This window comes from Eschrichtius robustus, chromosome 6 (genome assembly GCF_028021215.1).
Source record: "Eschrichtius robustus isolate mEscRob2 chromosome 6, mEscRob2.pri, whole genome shotgun sequence".
In the NCBI taxonomy this organism is placed as follows: domain Eukaryota; kingdom Metazoa; phylum Chordata; class Mammalia; order Artiodactyla; family Eschrichtiidae; genus Eschrichtius; species Eschrichtius robustus.
This window is the reverse complement of record NC_090829.1, coordinates 133,779,534-133,797,289: the sequence shown is the minus strand read 5'-3', so window position 1 is coordinate 133,797,289 and position 17,756 is coordinate 133,779,534. Positions and strand designations below refer to the sequence as shown.

The following is a 17,756-nucleotide window of genomic DNA, read 5'->3' as shown; positions in this document are numbered from 1 at the left end:
TGGAAGCAACCTAAGTGTCCATTGACAGATGAATGGATAAAGAAGATGTGGCACATATATACAATGGAATATTACTCAGCCATAAAAAGAAATGAAATTGAGTTATTTGTAGTGAGGTAGATGGGCCTAGAGTCTGTCATACAGAGTGAAGTAAGTCAGAAAGAGAAAAACACATACCATATGCTAACACATATATATGGAATCTAAAAGAACAAAAACAAAAACAAAATGGCTCTGAAGAACCTAGGGGCAGGACAGGCGTAAAGATGCAGACGTAGAGAATGGACTTGAGGACACGGGGAGGGGGAAGGGTAAGCTGGGATGAAGTGAAAGAGTGGCATGGACATATATACACTACCAAACGTAAAATAGATTGCTAGTGGGAAGCAGCCGCATAGCACAGGGAGATCAGCTCGGTGCTTTGTGACCACCTAGAGGGGTGGGATAGGAAGGGTGGGAGGGAGGTGCAAGAGGGAGGGGATATGGGGATATATGTATACATATAGCTGATTCACTTTGTTATAAAGCAGAAAGTAACACACCATTGTAAAGCAATTATACTCCAATAAAGATGTTAAAAAAAAACAAAACCAGAACTGTATTCTCCCACAGTTCTAGAGGACAGAGTCTGAAACCAAGGTGTGTGCAGGGCTTTGGTCCCTGGGAGGCTCTAGGGGAGAATCCTTTCTTGCTTCTTCCTTCATCTGGAGGCTCCAGGTGTGGCAGCACTGCTCCAATCTCATCCTCCGTCTTCACATAACTTTCTCCTCTTCTCTCTGTGTCTCTCTTTTGAGTGTCTCTTACAAGGACACTTTTCAGTGGGTTTAGGACCCATCAGATAATCCAGCATGATTTTCTCTCAAGATCTTTTACTGAATTACAGCTGCAAAGATCCTGTTTCCAAATAAGCTCACATTCCCAGGTTTTGGGACATGGACATATCTTTTTAGGGGCCACCCTTCAACCCACTACACATTGTTATTCAACCAGTCACAGCAACCTAGAAATTCTTTTTTTTAATTATTATTTTATTTTTATTTATTTAGTTTTTGGCCGAGTGGCTTGCGGGATCTTAGTTCCCTGACCAGGGATTGAACCCGGGCCCTAGGCAGTGAGAGCCCAGAGTCCTAACCACTGGACCGCCAGGGAATTCCCGCAAACCTATAAATTCTTTTAAAAAAACAAAAAACTTGCAGATGTTTTTAGTTGTTAAGTTGTTTCTTCTTTTTCTCCTTATTTTACCTCCTCTAATATCTAACCAAAACAATTGTCTCCAGGAGAACACTTAAAAACCAATAATTGCCTTTCACATGTGGAAATTTTGTGTTTTCAATTCAAATGCTGTGATGCCAAAATCTTTCACCTAAAAAAATGGAATGGTTAGTCTCCCAGAATTCTGCCTCTGACGTGGAGGAAAACCTTCTCATTTCTCTCCCATTGCCTCCTCACCTGCGATGTTTCTTGGAGTATTTTATGATAGAAAATTGATTTCAAGTATTTTGGAACCCTGAGTAAAGCTGGCCGATAGGTGTGACCCGGTGAAGTTGGGAAGTGAGAACTTCTCTGCGGAATTATTTTTCTGTGGAATCAGAGTGAGAACTGCGGGTGCCTGGGGGACTCTGTGGCTTTGTGTTTGGCAGTTCATCCTTTGTCTCTGCCCTTCAGTCACTCCCTTTTTCAAGTTTGTTTTTCCACATTAGTCTAGAAAATAAGAATCAGACTCCTTTCTTCTTCTTAACTGAAGGGAAACCTTATTTCCTCTCCTGTTCTTCCCTAATCTCTCCCTTTCTCAAACTGCTGGAATGTTCTTTTAATGTCAGGTGGACCTGCCCCGGGTCAGTCACAAGTTCTTGTTCTCCTAGGCTGGGCTGGTTCACGGCCGCTCCTCTGGGTCCCAAGCTTAGGCAACTCCCCAGCATGCTTTGCAAAAGTAGCAGAACCTTTGGGGACCTTCAAAAGGCCATTCACCCCAAGGTCCTGATGTAGTTTCAAATAAAAGGTGGGGGAGGGGAAGATATGATTGCATTTGGTTCCGTAAACTATCATCTCTCAGTGTGTTTGGAATAAGATGACCTTCAGTGGTTGTAGCCGAGGAGATGCCTGCATTTTGGTTCCGTAGAAATGATTCACAGACTTTAGCTGACTGTGCACACGTGTCCACCGTAGCACAAGAAGGCATAGAAGTTGCTGCAGTCAGGGAGCCTTTCCATCTTTTCCCCTCGAAATGCTAGGACGATAGCCAGAATTAGCATTTGCGAGGAGCAATTGGCAGATGCTTAGAGCACATAGACTCAAGAAGGAATAAATTTGTTTAGCTGGTGTATTCAGGACAGGATAGGCATACTGTGACATCCCAGTCTAGAACCCTCCAAAACCAAAGCCCACGTGATCACCCGATGATTCCCCTTTGCACACTACAGCCTGTTTGCAGCAACACCTATAACAGGAGAGCTCGGTGTGCCCTTTCGAAACAGGGCGTCTAAGATGCTGTGATCTGATTTGATGCTGCAGCTGCTTTTATGCGTGTGTGACATTAAACATTTTCCGTCTCGCGTTGGCAGGCCTGAAAGCGGGAGATGAGATTCTTGAGATCAATAATCGTGCTGCGGGCACCCTGAATGCCTCTGTGCTCAAAGATTTCCTTGCGCAGCTGTCCCTGGGCCTCCTGGTGAGGACCTACCCCGAGCTGGAGGGAGGAGCAGAGCTGCTGGGGAGCCCGCCTCTCCGGCTGGACGGCCCCGCCGACCTCAGCGAGAACCCTCTCGCCTTTCTCACCAGCAACACAGGTATGGCTGTGCACCGGGCTGCCCCTCGGAGGCTGCCCATGCGGCTTGCGTATTTCTGTGGATTTCCTGCATCTGGCAGGTCACCTAAGATGTGTGAGTAAGATGAGCAGATTACTGAGCTTCCTGTCGAAATTTCAAAGGGGCCAGGAACTTTTGTGCTGGTGGAACTACTGTTGGGCTGCAATGGAAAGCTTTGTCATGCTGCTGTTGTTTGTCATTTGGGAGAAAGATAAATGGGTAGAGGCCACTGTCTCTTGGCTGTGGACAGAGAGTTGGAGACACAGAAGTGCCAGGAATCACTTAAGATGCTGGGGCTCCCTGCCTTCCATGGCGCCATCCCCCAAATCACCCAGCCCTGCTTTGCCTTCTGTGGAAGAGGAAGATGTGGGATGAGATGCCCAGAGCGGAAATATGCCCAGAACTGGTGTCTGGTCAACTTTTCTCTTGGGCCCTTGTGACGTAGAGTCTGGACAAGAGCCCATCGGTGGAACCCCCTGCCCTGCCCCGCCCCATCTGCCACTTCTCCTGTTTACACGTTTCTTCCCGCTCCCTCTGGCAACCTTATACTCATTCAGAAAGGAACAGCTGCCCTGGGAAGCCTTCCTGGCACCCCACCAAGCTCCCCAGGACCCTGCAAAGACATCTTTCCCATGGGCCCTGCTCCTGTTATACTCTTCCTACTTGCTTGCGTCTCTCTTTCTCCTGAGTTTGTTTCCTGGTACGAGACTTAGGTTTTCTTCACCTTGCTACACAGGCGCCCATTCTTGTTCAGCGGGAGAATCAGGGAGCAAGGCCACAGGGGAACAGATACGGCTATCATTTACCTCACCATGACCTGGTTCTAAAGTTGGGGTTGATTTGGTAAGCTGGGGTTTGGGATTTATTTTCTCTTTAAAACTCGGGTTAAAAAAAGTCTTCATTTTCCACTTCTGAGTGTAGGTACTCTGAGTATTCTTGTTTTTCAAAGTCCCTTCTGAAGCTTGGCTTGGTAAGAATAAATCACAAGCGGAAGCCTTGTGACAGTTCATCCTTTTATTGGGTGGTTCCCTAGGAGAATTTGACAAGTTGAGGCTCGAGAGAATCAATCACACTTAGTTACTGTTGACTTCTGACTCATTTTGTCATTGCAGTACCCACACGCCAATCCCATCTTTAGAAAAGGACCCCAGGGAGCTGTGTACCCTTTAAAAAAAATTTTTTTTTTATTTTTTATTGAAGTATAGTTGAATTACAATGTTGTGTTAATTACTGCTGTACAGCAAAGTGACTCAGTTATACATATATATATATACATTCTTCTTCATAGTCTTTCCTCTTATGGTTTATCACAGGATATTGAATATAGAACCTTGTTGTTTATCCATTCTATATATAATAGCTTACATCTGCTAACCCCAAACTCCCACTCCATTCCTCCCCCGCCTCCCTTCCCCTTGGCAACCACCAGTCTGTTCTGTATGTCCCTGATTTTGTTTCTGTTTCACAGATAGGTCCATTTGTGTCATATTTTAGATTCCACATGTGAGTGATATCATATGGTATTTGTCTTTATCTAACCAGGGAGCTGTGTACCCTTAATGATAGGGAATGGATACCATGAAGGTTGTTCTTTTATGTGACCACAAGATGGCAGGCTCAATCCCGTAAAACTCCGTTCACAGTGGTTTCTGTAAAATGACTGAGTAAGGCGTGTTGTGTTAGATTAGGTTATTGAAAGGACTTTCTAAGGTCTGGATGTACATACTACAAACAACAGTGTGTACTCAACCTTTTTTGGATTTTTTTTCCTGTCTGAGCCCTTCCTGTGGGTTATGGATATAAAGTAGGTGTTGGCAAACTAAGACCCACTGGCCAAATCCAGACTATGGCCTGTTTTTGTGAATAAAGTTTTATTAGAACACAGTCACGCCCATTCATTGATGTTTTGTCTCTGGCTGCTTTCCCATTGCAGTGGCAGAGTTGAGTAGTTATGACTGGGACTCATGGTCTGCAAGGCTGAAAATATTTGCTATCTGGCCTTTTACAGACCCCTGATATAAAGTGTGATTGAAATTGCTCATGATTTGTTCCTTTAAACACAATCATAGTCTTGATAGATTTCTTTCTTTTGAAAAAAGATTTGTGTGTGTGTGTGCGTGCGTTTGCATGTGCACACAGTTTGCCAAGTTTTAAGGCCTTTTATTAAAAATTTTTTTTAATTTAAAAATGTGTTTGTACATAGGTGTCTGTTTTGGGAATATTTGAGTATATTTTGTATATGTAGCCCTATCCTGTCAGCAGCTGACCTTAACATCCTCCTTCAGACCAGACACCTTTGTAATCTGCATGCTACATCCACTGAACCTACTGTTGTTTAAACCACATTAAAACTTTTATTTTGGAATCGTCCGTAGAAGATTTAGTTATTTGTTTCCAGATCATAACTTGGAACTGACATTTCTTAAGTATTTGCTCTGTGCCGGACATTAATCTGGATGTTGAAAGTTATAATGATGACTATGACATGATTCCGTCCTCATACTTAACATTTTAGTGTAGTCCTTTGTTTTTTAATTGCTTCACCTTTTAATATCTTGTAGGGATCAAAAATCCTTCAGAACCAAGTGTGCTTGGTCAAGTTAGGTAATCAACTTGGTTCAAGAATACAGCATGAAAGTAAAGTCACAGTGTGGGTTTTCTGGACAGTTTCTAAGTTGGTTTCAACATTACTAAGTTCCAGAAGAATTCTCAAGTGCTCTCGGTAGTGGCGGCCCCATCAGACTGCCTGGAGGCAAGCATTCACTCAGGCTCCCCACCTGCGTCTCAGCGTGTCTGCCTTCTGGTTGCTGCCATTTCCTAGTCCCTATTTAACAGTGCAAGATAAAAGAGGGGGCAAGTAAACAGGATAAAATAACCTGAAAGATGGTTCCATAATGAGGCAGAGTTTATAAAGCAGTGTGCACAGACAGCTGCAGTGACAATAGAAAACAACTGAGAAAATGTGTACAGTGGGCAGGCTAGACTATAGCCTTCATCTAAATATAGCAGTAACTAAAAATAAGAAGCCTCCTGAGTGACGGAGTTGAGGTTTGATGCAGGGACCATCTTAGGGTGGCCATAGTGGGTGTGAGGCAGCCTTGATGGAGGGCCTGGCCGTGTCCACAGGCACCCTGGCTGGTGCCCGTCTGTAGGAGGCTGGGCCTGTGGATTGCCCCATTTTACAAGTCCAAGTATGCAGACTTGGCCTTGATCCTGTCCTGAGAATTCTGATTGGAATATGTGATTAGCTTTCAGGGCTGGATTATTTCTGAAGCCTTTTTTATGGAGAGGTTTGTTTCCTCGAGGTAGAAATATCACTACCTAGTGCCTAAGAGTGGGCTCTGGAACCAGGTTCCTTGGGAATGAGTCCTATTTTTATGTTTATTAGCTTCATGACTTTGAGCAGATTACGCTTGATCTCTCTGTGCCCCGTGTCCTTGTGCATAAAATGGGGATCGTACCACACCACTGTCAAATGAGGTTGTTGAGAGGAATGACTGAGTGATGAAAGTGAAGTGTTTAGAATATGTTCTAAGAGGTACTCAAATGTTATGCATTCAAAGCACAGTCTCTTGTGGGGATGGGGAGGTTCTCTAGCTTGTAACCAGAGGCTGCTCGGTTTTGATCTCCTCGCTGTCCTGTCTTCCACTTCAGTCTGCACCGGGTGGATTGTCTGATAACTAAGTTTATGAAGTATACTTAAGGTAGTTTCCTTCCCCAGGTAGAAAGAAGTAGATTCTGCAGTCTAGAAGGCTCAGACCCCTGAGCCCCTTTTCAGAGGTCACGATTCCCTTGGTCTGAGGTCGGGGCTGGGTTTGCACGTGTTGGATGGTTGCTTAAAAATCCTTAGGTGATTCTAACGTGCCACTAAGATTGGAGGCTACTCCCTTAGGTCACTGACTATTCTTGGTTATTGATCCTCTTTTTTTCATCTGGGTGGAATGGTAAGATGATTGGAATCCTTATGGTCCCATGCAGACCATCTACAGGGGTGTTTGTGGATAACATTCTGTGGTCTGCTTCATTGGGGTTTTTGTAATGACAACCGGGTAGGTGATCTTCTTTATCCTCCTCTTCCTCAGTATAGGAGGGACACATGGTGACTGGATTGCCTTGTTGGCTTGGAAAGCCAGGGACTGGAGAATAGATTCCATCCTAAGTGTTCTCTCTAAGACTCAGTTTCCATTCTTGGCCATTGGCCATCCATGTGTCCTTGTTGAAATCTTCCTGGGGCTATTCTTCATCTTTTTTCTTTCTTTCTTTTTTTCAACAGTTGTTTAGGTACAGACTGGTAAGAAAATGGGGGAAGGGGGTCCAGGAAAAAAGCTAGTTCCTTCAGTGGCTATTATTTTAGGAAGAGCCTGAAGTGAAGGGGAAGCTGGCATAGGAAGTTGCAAAACTCTGTTTCTGTGAGCTTTCCAAAAAGCCTCTGTAATGTTCCTGTGTGATTTATTTTGAATACTGATCTCATCTGGTGCTACTGACATTTGGGGCCAGATAATTCTTTGTTGTGGGAGGCTGTCCTGTGCCTTCACGTTAGCAGTATTCCTGCAGACAACTCTCAGCTAGTCGTTTCTAACCCCCTCCCCCCAAGTTGTGTGAAAAATAATCTTCAGACATTGCTAAATGCCCCCACAGGGGCAAAGTCTCCAGTTGAAAGAACTGGCCTGGTTGATTAGAATGTATATACCTACACTCCCCAGTTAGGGAACTATTACAGTGAACGTCAATATAGGAAAGCAAATCTAGATCTAAAATTATTTGAAAAGTAAGTTTCAGAAAAACAAAAGCCCCCAATTTTATGGAAGTTATAAGAATCATAATTCAAGGGGCATCCATGGTATCTTTCCAAGGCTTCAAAATGTCTGTTTGTCTCTCTCACTTTAAGTTCTGTCCTTAAGGCTCACATTCATTTGACTTTAGCACTGGCCTCTACCTGTTAAAGACAATTAGGGCCAGCCTTGGGTTTGGAGAGTCAGCCCCCTTGATCTTACTCTGTCTGATGCTGAGTGAAAGATCGCAAGCCGCAGTGAGCACAGATAGCCCTCCTGCAGGAAGTAGATTAAGCACCCTTTGCTGTAACAGGAAAGGCTTCTGTGACAGCCAGGAGAGCCAAGGCATCTTGGTCAGAGCGAGGAGTCGTTAAGCACTCAACAGCCTTTGATTTGCCAGGCAGTGCTTGCTTCCCTGCAGTGCCTGTGAAATGCAAGGTTCTATTTCGGGCTGATGTTCCATGCAGATTGTCTGGTGCTCCATTCTGCAAACAGAAGACAACCAGACGGCAGGAGGGGCAGCCAAGAAAGAGGAACTGCACAGATTTACCTTCCTACAAACAGATATGGTCCCATTCTCCAGATTCACTGAAGTCTCACAGATACCAGTAGCACATGGCCTTCTAGTTGTTTGTCGATAAAATTTGGAGCCATGTGCGTTTTGTAAACTGTGTGCAATGCTTATTGTCACACAGCACATGGCCCGCTTCTGTGGGCCCTGCTAGGGAAACCCGAAAGCCTAGGCCTGATTTCCAGCTGGATTTGATTAATGACACCCGTTGAGTCCTGTGTGTGGAAAAAAATGTCGTTTCAGAGATAAGAGCCTCCATTTGTATAATTTTAAGGAACGTTAGTGGATTATATATTATTTGAGTTTCACAACAAGCTGATAGGATTGGGAAGGACTATATCTACAGTGTTTTTGGATTAAAAAAATGTTCTCTGTAGAGAAACAGACACTGGGGTTTTGTGAAATTTGGTTGGAAAGAAGTTATTATTTGTCTCCCAAGTTAAAATTGTAGTGTTTCTCCTTTTTTTTTCTTTTTTTTAGTAGTGTATATTTAGCTCTCCCCAGTTTTTTTTTTTTTTTTTTCCTTTATAATTGTTTTGGTTTTGTTTTCTTAGCTTGGGGGAGGGGCAAGTGTTTATGCCGATCTTATATGTTATGAGTGTGTCTATGGAATTCTTATTCTTATATGACAGTAAAATGGCTGAAAAGCAAAACCATTGCTTAATGACTGGATTCCAGCTAAATGTCTTTATTGGCCGTGTCTAAACCTTTTTTTGCTCCCTTCCCCTCATTTTCTTCACTCAATAATTAGTTATGATTGGTTCCTCTTTGGAAATGTTTGAATTGGAGAATCTGCTAGTTTAACTTACATTGTTAATGTATCTCATAAGGCAAAGATTTTTTTCCTTCCTCCATTAAATTTAAGACCCTCATGGGCTTAAATGGAGCCTTAGTGAATGCATCTCATCCAAGTAAATCAAAGATAAATCAAAATGTAAGCTTACATTCATGTGTTTGTACTGCTCCTAACCTCATTGTTGTCTATCCGGCTAACGGTGAGTGGGACGTGCTAGCAGCAAAGGTTTCCTCCGTCACAAAACAATCACATTATGATGTGAAAATAATTTGAAGAAGCAGAGAAATGATCACACCTGTTCACAACAATGAATGTTATTTATGGCAGCTTTTGAGATAGCCTATGGGTCCTGTCCTGCTGGGCCTCAGCCCTGCCCTGTGCCTCCTCATTCTCTGAGACTGCCCACCCACTGTTCATCTTTTTTTTTTTTTAATTGGGGTAGAATAACATTATATTAGTTTCAGGTGTACAACATCATGATCTGATATTTGTATACATTGCAAAAGGATCACCACAATGCCTAGTTAACACCCATCACCATACATAGTTACAATATTTTTTTCTTGGTGATGAGAACTTTTGAGATCTACTTTCTTAGCAAATCTCAAATATACAGTATAGTATTATTAACTATAGTCGTCATGCTGTACATGACATCCCCATGACTTATGTATTATAGCTGTAAATTTATACCTTTTGACCCATTTCACCCACCTGCCCCCCAGCCCCCTACCTCTGACAGCCCCCAGTCTGTTCTCTGTATCTGTGAGGTTTTTTTTGTTTTTGTTTTTGTTTTGCTTGTTTTGTTTTAGATTCCACACATAAGTGAGATCATACAGTATTTGCTTTTCTCTGTCTGACGTATTTCACTTAGCATGATGCCCTCAGGGTCCATCCACGTTTTTGCAAAGAGTAGATTTCCTTCCTTTTTATGGCTGAATAATTCTCCACTGTATACCCCTGCTCATCCTTTGTCTCTTTAGTTTTGGCCCTGCTTCCTCTCTGTGCTGCCACGTGTTGCTGGCGCCTCTTTTATGCCAGGTGGTGATGTGCTAAGTGCTGGGCATAGAGTGAAGTGGGACAGGCAGTTCCCTGCTCTGATTTCTTCCTCAACCAGCTCTCAGCCTTGTCTTCAGCTTTCTGGAGCCATCTGCACGTGTACTGGTAATTGAATGGGGACAGCTACCTCCACGACAAAGGGAATAATCCCTTCAGGGTCTGCTCTTAGAGGAAGGTCTCTTGTGGTAAAGGAAGAGTAGGAAGTCGCAAATCTGTGTGTGTATGGGGTTGCATAGAAACTCGACAATGGTGTTCTATAAGCCTCTTCAGCTGGGAAGTGTTCAGAGAAGGCCTTGAAGTGTGGGAGCAAAAACAGGACTTTTTCCTGGTTTGGATTCCCTGTTCCTGCCATGCCAGTGTCTTCTCTTCAGCATTCTTGACGGGCACCACTGTCAATTCCTGCCCCTCTGGCTCTCTTGGATGACTAAGTTCCCCCTAACCACGTGTTGGCTATCTACTGCTAGGTAACAAACCGCCCAAAACAACCATTTAATTTGCTCACTGTGCTCAGCAGTTTGGGCCAGGCTCAGCTGGACGGTTGTTCTGCTCTCCTTGCCTCAGTCACTCTTGTGGCTTTGTCATCTGGGCTTGACTGGGGCTGGTTTAAGATGGCCTTACTCACATATTTGGTGATTGTTTGGCTGGACCCCTCCTTCCTTGAGGTCTCTCTTCCTCAAGAAGCTAGCTTGGGGGTTTCATTGTATGGTGGGTCCAGGGTTCCTGGGGGACCAGACAAGAACCTGCAAAGCCACTTGAAGCCTTAGCTCAGAATTCATATATCACCACTTATGTCACATTCTGTTGGCCAAAACAAGTCACAAACAAGGCCAACCCAAATTCATGGGGTGGGGACATTGACACAAAGATCCGTGCTTAAAGGGATGGGAGGAATCATCACTGCCGTCTTTGCCAATTGTCTACCACAACTGCATTGCCTTTTCTCTTTCTCTCCTATTTTGTTAATTTTTATCTTCAGTTAAGGGCAGAAACATAGCTAACAGGGTAAAAAAAGAATATATACTTTAGAATCAGATAGACCCACAGTTACTGATTCATAGGACTTCTTTTATATTCTAGATATTAATATTTTTTGCCAGTTATATGTGTTGAAGATAACTTTTCTCAGTCTATAATAAATCTTATTGCCTTTATGGTGCCTTTTGACAAAGAGAAGTTTTTAATTTTAGTAAAATCTGATTTTCTATCTTATAGGATTTGTGCTTTTTGTATCTTGTTTAAGAAATCCTTCTCTCTCCCCTGGGCAACAGACATTTTCTTCTGTATTTCCTTCTGAAAGATTTATAGTTTGGACTGTTCACTTTCTGGTTTATACCTCCCTGGTACTGATTCTTGTGAATGATGTGAGTTAGGGTTCAGCTTTTTATTTTCCCATGTGGGTAATCTGCTGTCCTAGCCACATTATCAAATGTTCCATTCTTTTCCCCTGGATCTTCAGTGACACATCTGCTGTACATCACACTTCCATACACGGGTGGGGCTGTTTCTGGGACTCTCTGTTCTGTTAGCCTGTCTTCTTGCTAATTCTGCACTGCCTTATATTATTGTAACTTTAAATACATTTTGATATCTGGTAGGGAAAGTATCCCAGTCTTGTTTTTCTTCTCTAAAACTGTCTTTGGTATTACTAGCCTTTTGCTCTTTCATAACAAATTTAGTTCCAAAAATAATGCTGCCAGTGTGGTCTGTCTGAATTCAGATTCTTTGGCATTTGTTGAGATTTGTATTATGGCCTCATATGTGGGCTGTTTGCATAAACTGCTAATCCTTGTGAATAGGGTTTAAAATTCATGGATCAAGCATAATAATTCTTGATGTTTACGTCTTCTATAGTCTGACTAAATCTATTTTGTCTGGCATTTGGAGAGCGTTCTTTACGTTTGCCTAATATATTTTCCATCCCTATACTTTCAATCTTCTGTGTCTTTTTGTTTAGGTCTATTTCTTGCCTATAAGCATATAGGTGGGGCTTTGTATGACATTATTTTGGGTTTTATCTAAACATGAAGTTTAAATATTGAGTTTAGTCTACATTACATTTATTCAGAAGATCCATGTATTTTGTCTCATTTCTATCATCGTCTTTTGCTGTCTTGATCTTGTTTGTTCTTCCTGCCCTTTCCTGTACTCTCTTTTGGCTGAATTTCTAAACTCCACTTTCCCCTTTCAACTTATACAGTCTAATTCTATTCTTTTAGTGGTTGCCCTTAAAATTTTAACACGATTTCTAACAAAACAAGGACCAAATTATTTTTACTTCGCACTTGAAGCATAAAAGGACCATGAAATGGTTTAAATACAATCGCCCACCATTGCTTTAGTTTCATCTTGTATTTTTTACCTCCAGATGCCTTTTTGGATGTGTGTGGAGTGTTGTTTTATACACTACAACTTGCCTGTGTGACTATCAGCTCTCTATTTATCTCTCTGGTAACCTTGTATACTAGATTATACGTGTGTGTGTGTGTATATATATTTTCCCACCCAAAGTACATCCTTTAGAGAATTTTTTCTTTAGCGAGGTTCTGTATTAGTCAACTTTCTCACTCTGTCAAATGATTTTTATTATATTTTTCTTCTTGAGTACTATTTTAGCTTGAAATACAATTCTGTGTTGAGAGTTTGAGCATTTGAGAATTTCTGTGCTGTAGTGAGATAATGTCTTCAGATAGGCCGTCCTAGCTTCTTTCTTCAACTCTTATTCTTATCCATTGAGTGTTTAATTTCAGTGAGTGTAGTTCTCATTTCTAAAAAATTTACTAATTTACCTGGTCTTTTTTGAAAGTCTCTCTTTTCTTGTCCCCCGCCCCCCTTTTTTTAAAGCGTACTCGTTTTGACAGTCTCTATCTGATAATTGCGGTATTATTCCTCGGGAGTCTGATCTGCTGCTTGTTGAGGCTGTTGCTTCTCCCTCGTGGGGACTTGGTTCTCCTGTGTTTATAATAATGGATTATAGGTTCTTGTTTGACCCAGCTTATGTCTGACCATTAATATGATCCCGTCGTTAAGGATGAATCCCTCTAGAGCAGACTTGTTTTGGCTTCTGCCAGATGCCCTTGGAATACAAATTTAGAACAACTTCATGGCAATTTTTCATCTTGAGGATCACGGACTGAATTCCTGTATTGAAGTCCTAACCCCTGATGTGAGGGGTTATTAGGAGTTGGGGGCCGTAGGGAGGTAATTAAGTTTAGACGAAGTTACAAGCTGGATTAGGGTCCTTGTAAGAAGAGGAAGAGGGGCCAGGGTTCACCCCCTCTCTCCTTGCACACACAGAGAGCGGTCATGTGGGTGCCCAGTGAGGTGGCGGCCGTCTGCAAGCCAGGGAAAGGGCCTCACCAAGGAAAGACTCTGCTGGCACCTTGATCTTTGACTTCCATCCTCCAGAACTGAGAGAAATAAATGTCTGTTGTTTAAGCGACCCAGTCTGCGGTCCTAGTTACAGCAGCCCGAGCAGACTAAGACGTCGGAGTCTCCAGAATGTAGGACATAGTGTAAATCTGAATCTCAGACACCCGTGCAGCCAGCCTGTGGTTGTCACCTCCAAGAAAAAACCCTTCTTCCTCCATCCCCACTCATCCCAGAGTATAGGCAGAGTTAAATCAGCTTCCTTTTTCCTTCTTTTTTTTTTTTTTTTTCTCTTTTGCCAGTGAGTACTTTTGAAAAAAAATCTTTTTGAGTCTTTTTGGGGTAAAAGTGTAGCCTTATCAAAGGAACCATATGAATGTGGGAGATTTGATTCTGACTCTCCAGTTTGTACTGACCCAACAGTTGTTTTCTGTCTCACGGCTTCACAGTTGACACCAAAGGCTCCAGGGCTGTGGTTCCCAAGCTGGGATGGTTCTGCTGTTGGGCTCTGTAGGGGTGCGTGTTTGATTGTCACAGTGGCTGGGGAGCGCTCAAGGTACTTAGAACCCAGGAGCCCAGGGGGGCTGGTGCCCTGTGTACCTGCCATGTGTACAGTTTTCCTCCTAAACGTTTTCCCCTCCTGACACCAGCAGGTTCCCGCTCTAGGGTTTGGAGTTTGGAGACTGATGGATTACTCAGCACTGCCATGGCTTTGGGACTGGCCCACCCCTCCTGCTTCCTTTGTCTTCTTCATTTTGGGCTCTGGGCATTTCTTGGAGCTCAGCTTTATGTTTAAAAAGGATTTGGGGAGACTTCCCTGGCGGTCCAGTGGTTAAGACTCTATGCTTCCACTGTAGAGGGCACGGGTTCAATCCCTGGTCAGGGAACTATCCGCATGCTGCATGGCACTGCCAAAAAATAATAATAATGAAAAAAATATAAAAAGAATTTTGTTCTATTTTATTGATACTTAGAATTTCTAAGTGTTTTGTAGAATTAGGGTTTTTTTGCTTCCTTTTTAGGATGCCTGGCCCACGATATTGTTAACAATGAAAATCCTTTCATTCCTTTTTCCACTATTTTGTGAGCAACCTCTAGACCCCAGGCATTATGATATACAGTGGAGATATGCAGGGTCACAGTATTTGGCTGTACCATCTGGGGGTCGCCATTATGCAGATTACAGCGTGAAGGTGACCTTGTGTACAGCCTCGCCACCCTGCTTAGCGCTGAGGGAGCGTGGTTCCTGCCATCTCAGAGCTTAACGCTGTTCAGATCTTCCCCTTCTTTCTAGCCCCAGCATCTAGGTCATTGCCCCCATTTAAAGTATTCAATCACTCTTTTTTCCTCTGGTGGTGACGGTGTGACATTGTTGATGTCCACCAAGTTAAGTGAGCATCTTTCTTTGATGGCTCCCACCATGTTATTGAGTGAGGAAGTAATTAAAAGAAGTGCAAGAAAATCGTAGAGTTCTGGCTCTACGATTTTCTTGCACTTCTTTTCGACTAGGTGCGGGGAGGCGGCGGGGTTCAGACAGAAACTTACAGACCATACAAGGTAGGCATTCTCTTCATTGGTGCTTCATTCCGGAGGAAGGGAAGGGGACCACAGGACGCAGCCTTGGAGCGAGGTTTGCTCAGGGATTGGCTTCTTTCCTTAGTTTCCCAAGCAACCTAGAATTTGATCAGAAAGTCATGCTAAACAGCTTGTGACTGTAACCGTGTCATTGGAATAAGGCAGCCTCTTTGCAGACTGACGCTTTCATCCAAGGAGTCAGAAAGTGGCTCCTTCTCTCTTCTCTTTTCTTCTCTTTCTTCCCTTCTCTCTCTTTCTTCCCTTCTCTTCTTCTCCTCCTTCTTCCCTTCTCTCTCATCGGGTTAGAGTGATGGTGCTGTAGTCCCTGACCCAGTCAGTGCCTGGCATATTCTAAGATAATGGTCATCAAACCACTGTCTTATCAGACTAGCTAGAGGTTTGTAAATATACTAGAGACTTGTTATTCCAAGTGTGGTCCATGGACCTCTTGATTGATAACATCTTGGAGCTTGTAAGAAATGCAGAATCGTAGGTCCAACCATATACCTATTGAATCTGAATCTGCATAACATGAACCCCCAGGCAGTTCAGATGCTCTTTAAATTTGAGAATCCCCCCAGAGGAAAGAGATCTTAATGTTCTCTTCCCCAGTGCAGGGGGCTACCATAGCCAACCACTGCAGTAGGGACTTGGTAAAATAGGAAAGAAAGTTGCCTACACTTTTGCATAGAATATGGTGGGAAGAGTGGGTGTTATAAGATGTTTGAAGTTTGCCAGGTAATCTATATGAAAGTTATTATTTTTTTTAATGTTCTTCTCAGAATGGGTTTTTCAGTTATTTTAGCAATGAAGTAATTGATCCAGCAATTAATTTGATTATAAATCAATCAAATAATTTAATTTTATTTAAATTTTATTTCATAGATAGATGGATAGTAAATTATTGTCTTAGTCAGCTGGGGCTGCTGTGACAGAATACCACAGACTGGGTGGCTTAAACAACAGATAAATTTATTTCTCACAGTTTTGGAGGCTGGGAAGTTCAAGATCAGGGTTCCTGCTGATGGCTCTCTTCTGGCTTGCAGACAGCTGCATTTTCTCTGTGTCCTTACATGAGGGGAGGGGAGCTCTGGTGGAGGCCCATCCTCAAGACCTCATCTAAACCTACTTAGTTCCCAAAGGCCTCATCTCCACATACAGTCCCATTAGGGATTAGGGCTTCAGCGTATGAAATTGAGGGGGGACATAAATATTCAGTCCACAGCAATTATTGTATATTATAAAATATGTATTATAAATAATAAAAAATATACTATGTTATAAAATAATAATAATAGTGGTAACAATAAAAACAACAAAAACTAACATTTATTGAACCAAGATCATGGAGCACATACTTGGAGTGTCTAACAATATATGTGCACGTCATGAGCTTGACGCCATACTCCCTTGCACTGGCATGGCTTATAGCAATGACTATGTGCTGACCCATGTGTTCTTCTGACTTCACCTTGCAGGGCACAGCCTCTGCAGCCAGCAGGGCAGTAGTGCTGAGACTGCTCTGGAGGAGACCGAAGGGCCAGACTTGGAATCCTCAGATGAGACTGATCACAGCAGCAAGGTGAGAGATTTCCATTTGCACATCCCATGTCTTGAACCACCAAAGAATCACAGCTGACACGTCACCTCTGCAGCTGTATGTGGTTAGAAGTCCCCTCCACGGGACCAAAGTGTTTTTACTTCTGAGATGTCACTAAATAGGATATGAAATCCAAATTATAGCCTTGAGGACAAACCCATATGTGAGAATATAGGGCAGAGCTCACTCTTAATGAATTCAAGTCTCATTTCATCCTGTTTCCTTCTTATGCTTCCATATATGTATGACGAAACAGCATCTAAAATGTGTACAATTGGGTCAGTTATACTTTCTTGCTACTCATGGTTTCTATAACAAACTCCCTTTGCATTATCTTTATGTTTAGCTCTTGTGAAAGGTGAGCATCTTTTACATTAAAGGGAAAGAAACAATCTTTTTGTTAATCCAAATACAGTGACCCTCACCGGGTTGAGCACTGTGACAAAGCTCTTATCCTGACTCTTTGGGGCAACTGTGAATTTGTTTTCCATAATTCCTCATGCTTTTATTCCACTTCCTGAAGAGTTCTATGTGTCAGTAACCTCTTCTCAGCACGGTCTCCAGAGTATAACAATTTGAAAACTCTGTTACCTATATCTGAAAGACCCCCTCCCCAGTAAAAACAGTGAAATGTGATTATGCCCGTATTTATTCGTCTTTTGTTTTCAGAATGTTGTTGACATATTTATGTTGGTCCCCCTGTCTGTCTCCTATTCTTTTGCTTGACATTGACCAGTCACTTAACCTGAGCAAATCATGTAACTTTAAATTATACCTTTGTTTTTCTCATCTACAATATCACGTGATTCTTGCCTTTGTCCAGTAATTGGATGATTGGCTGGGTCAAAAATATAACTGATATTGATAATGGAACTATACTCTTCAAATCTGAATGATTATTTCAAAAACCTACATTGCTCTGTGTATACTTCTCTGTCTCTTTTTGTCTTTATATATCTTTGTAGGACTTTCTTGAGTGCATATGTTAGACTATCTTCAGCATTGCTTTTATCCGTATGTTTCTCTTTTGCCGTCATAGGATCATCATTCTCAGTGTCTAAGTTGAGCACAGTATAAAATTTAATATTTTAAAGTAATTTTAATGTTTATAAATTTAATATTTGCAGACTGAAAGGCTTTATGTTGTTGGTTATTAATTAAAAAGCCAGTAAACGGAAACATGCATGTTTCATTTAAAGGCAAAAAAACAAAC

The 17,756-nt window shown here is 42.4% G+C and overlaps 1 protein-coding gene across 3 annotated transcripts in view; it reads left to right on the top strand.

Annotated features, from left to right (window-relative positions):
• Nucleotides 1–17,756, top strand: part of TIAM1 (TIAM Rac1 associated GEF 1) — a 132,805-nt gene that overhangs the window by 75,285 nt on the left and 39,764 nt on the right. For all 3 annotated transcript variants that reach the window (XM_068545751.1, XM_068545750.1, XM_068545749.1), the window contains 2 exons: nucleotides 2,562–2,786; nucleotides 16,422–16,525. In XM_068545751.1, the coding sequence (XP_068401852.1) occupies nucleotides 2,562–2,786; nucleotides 16,422–16,525 (329 nt within the window). The remainder of the gene's footprint in view (nucleotides 1–2,561; nucleotides 2,787–16,421; nucleotides 16,526–17,756) is intronic.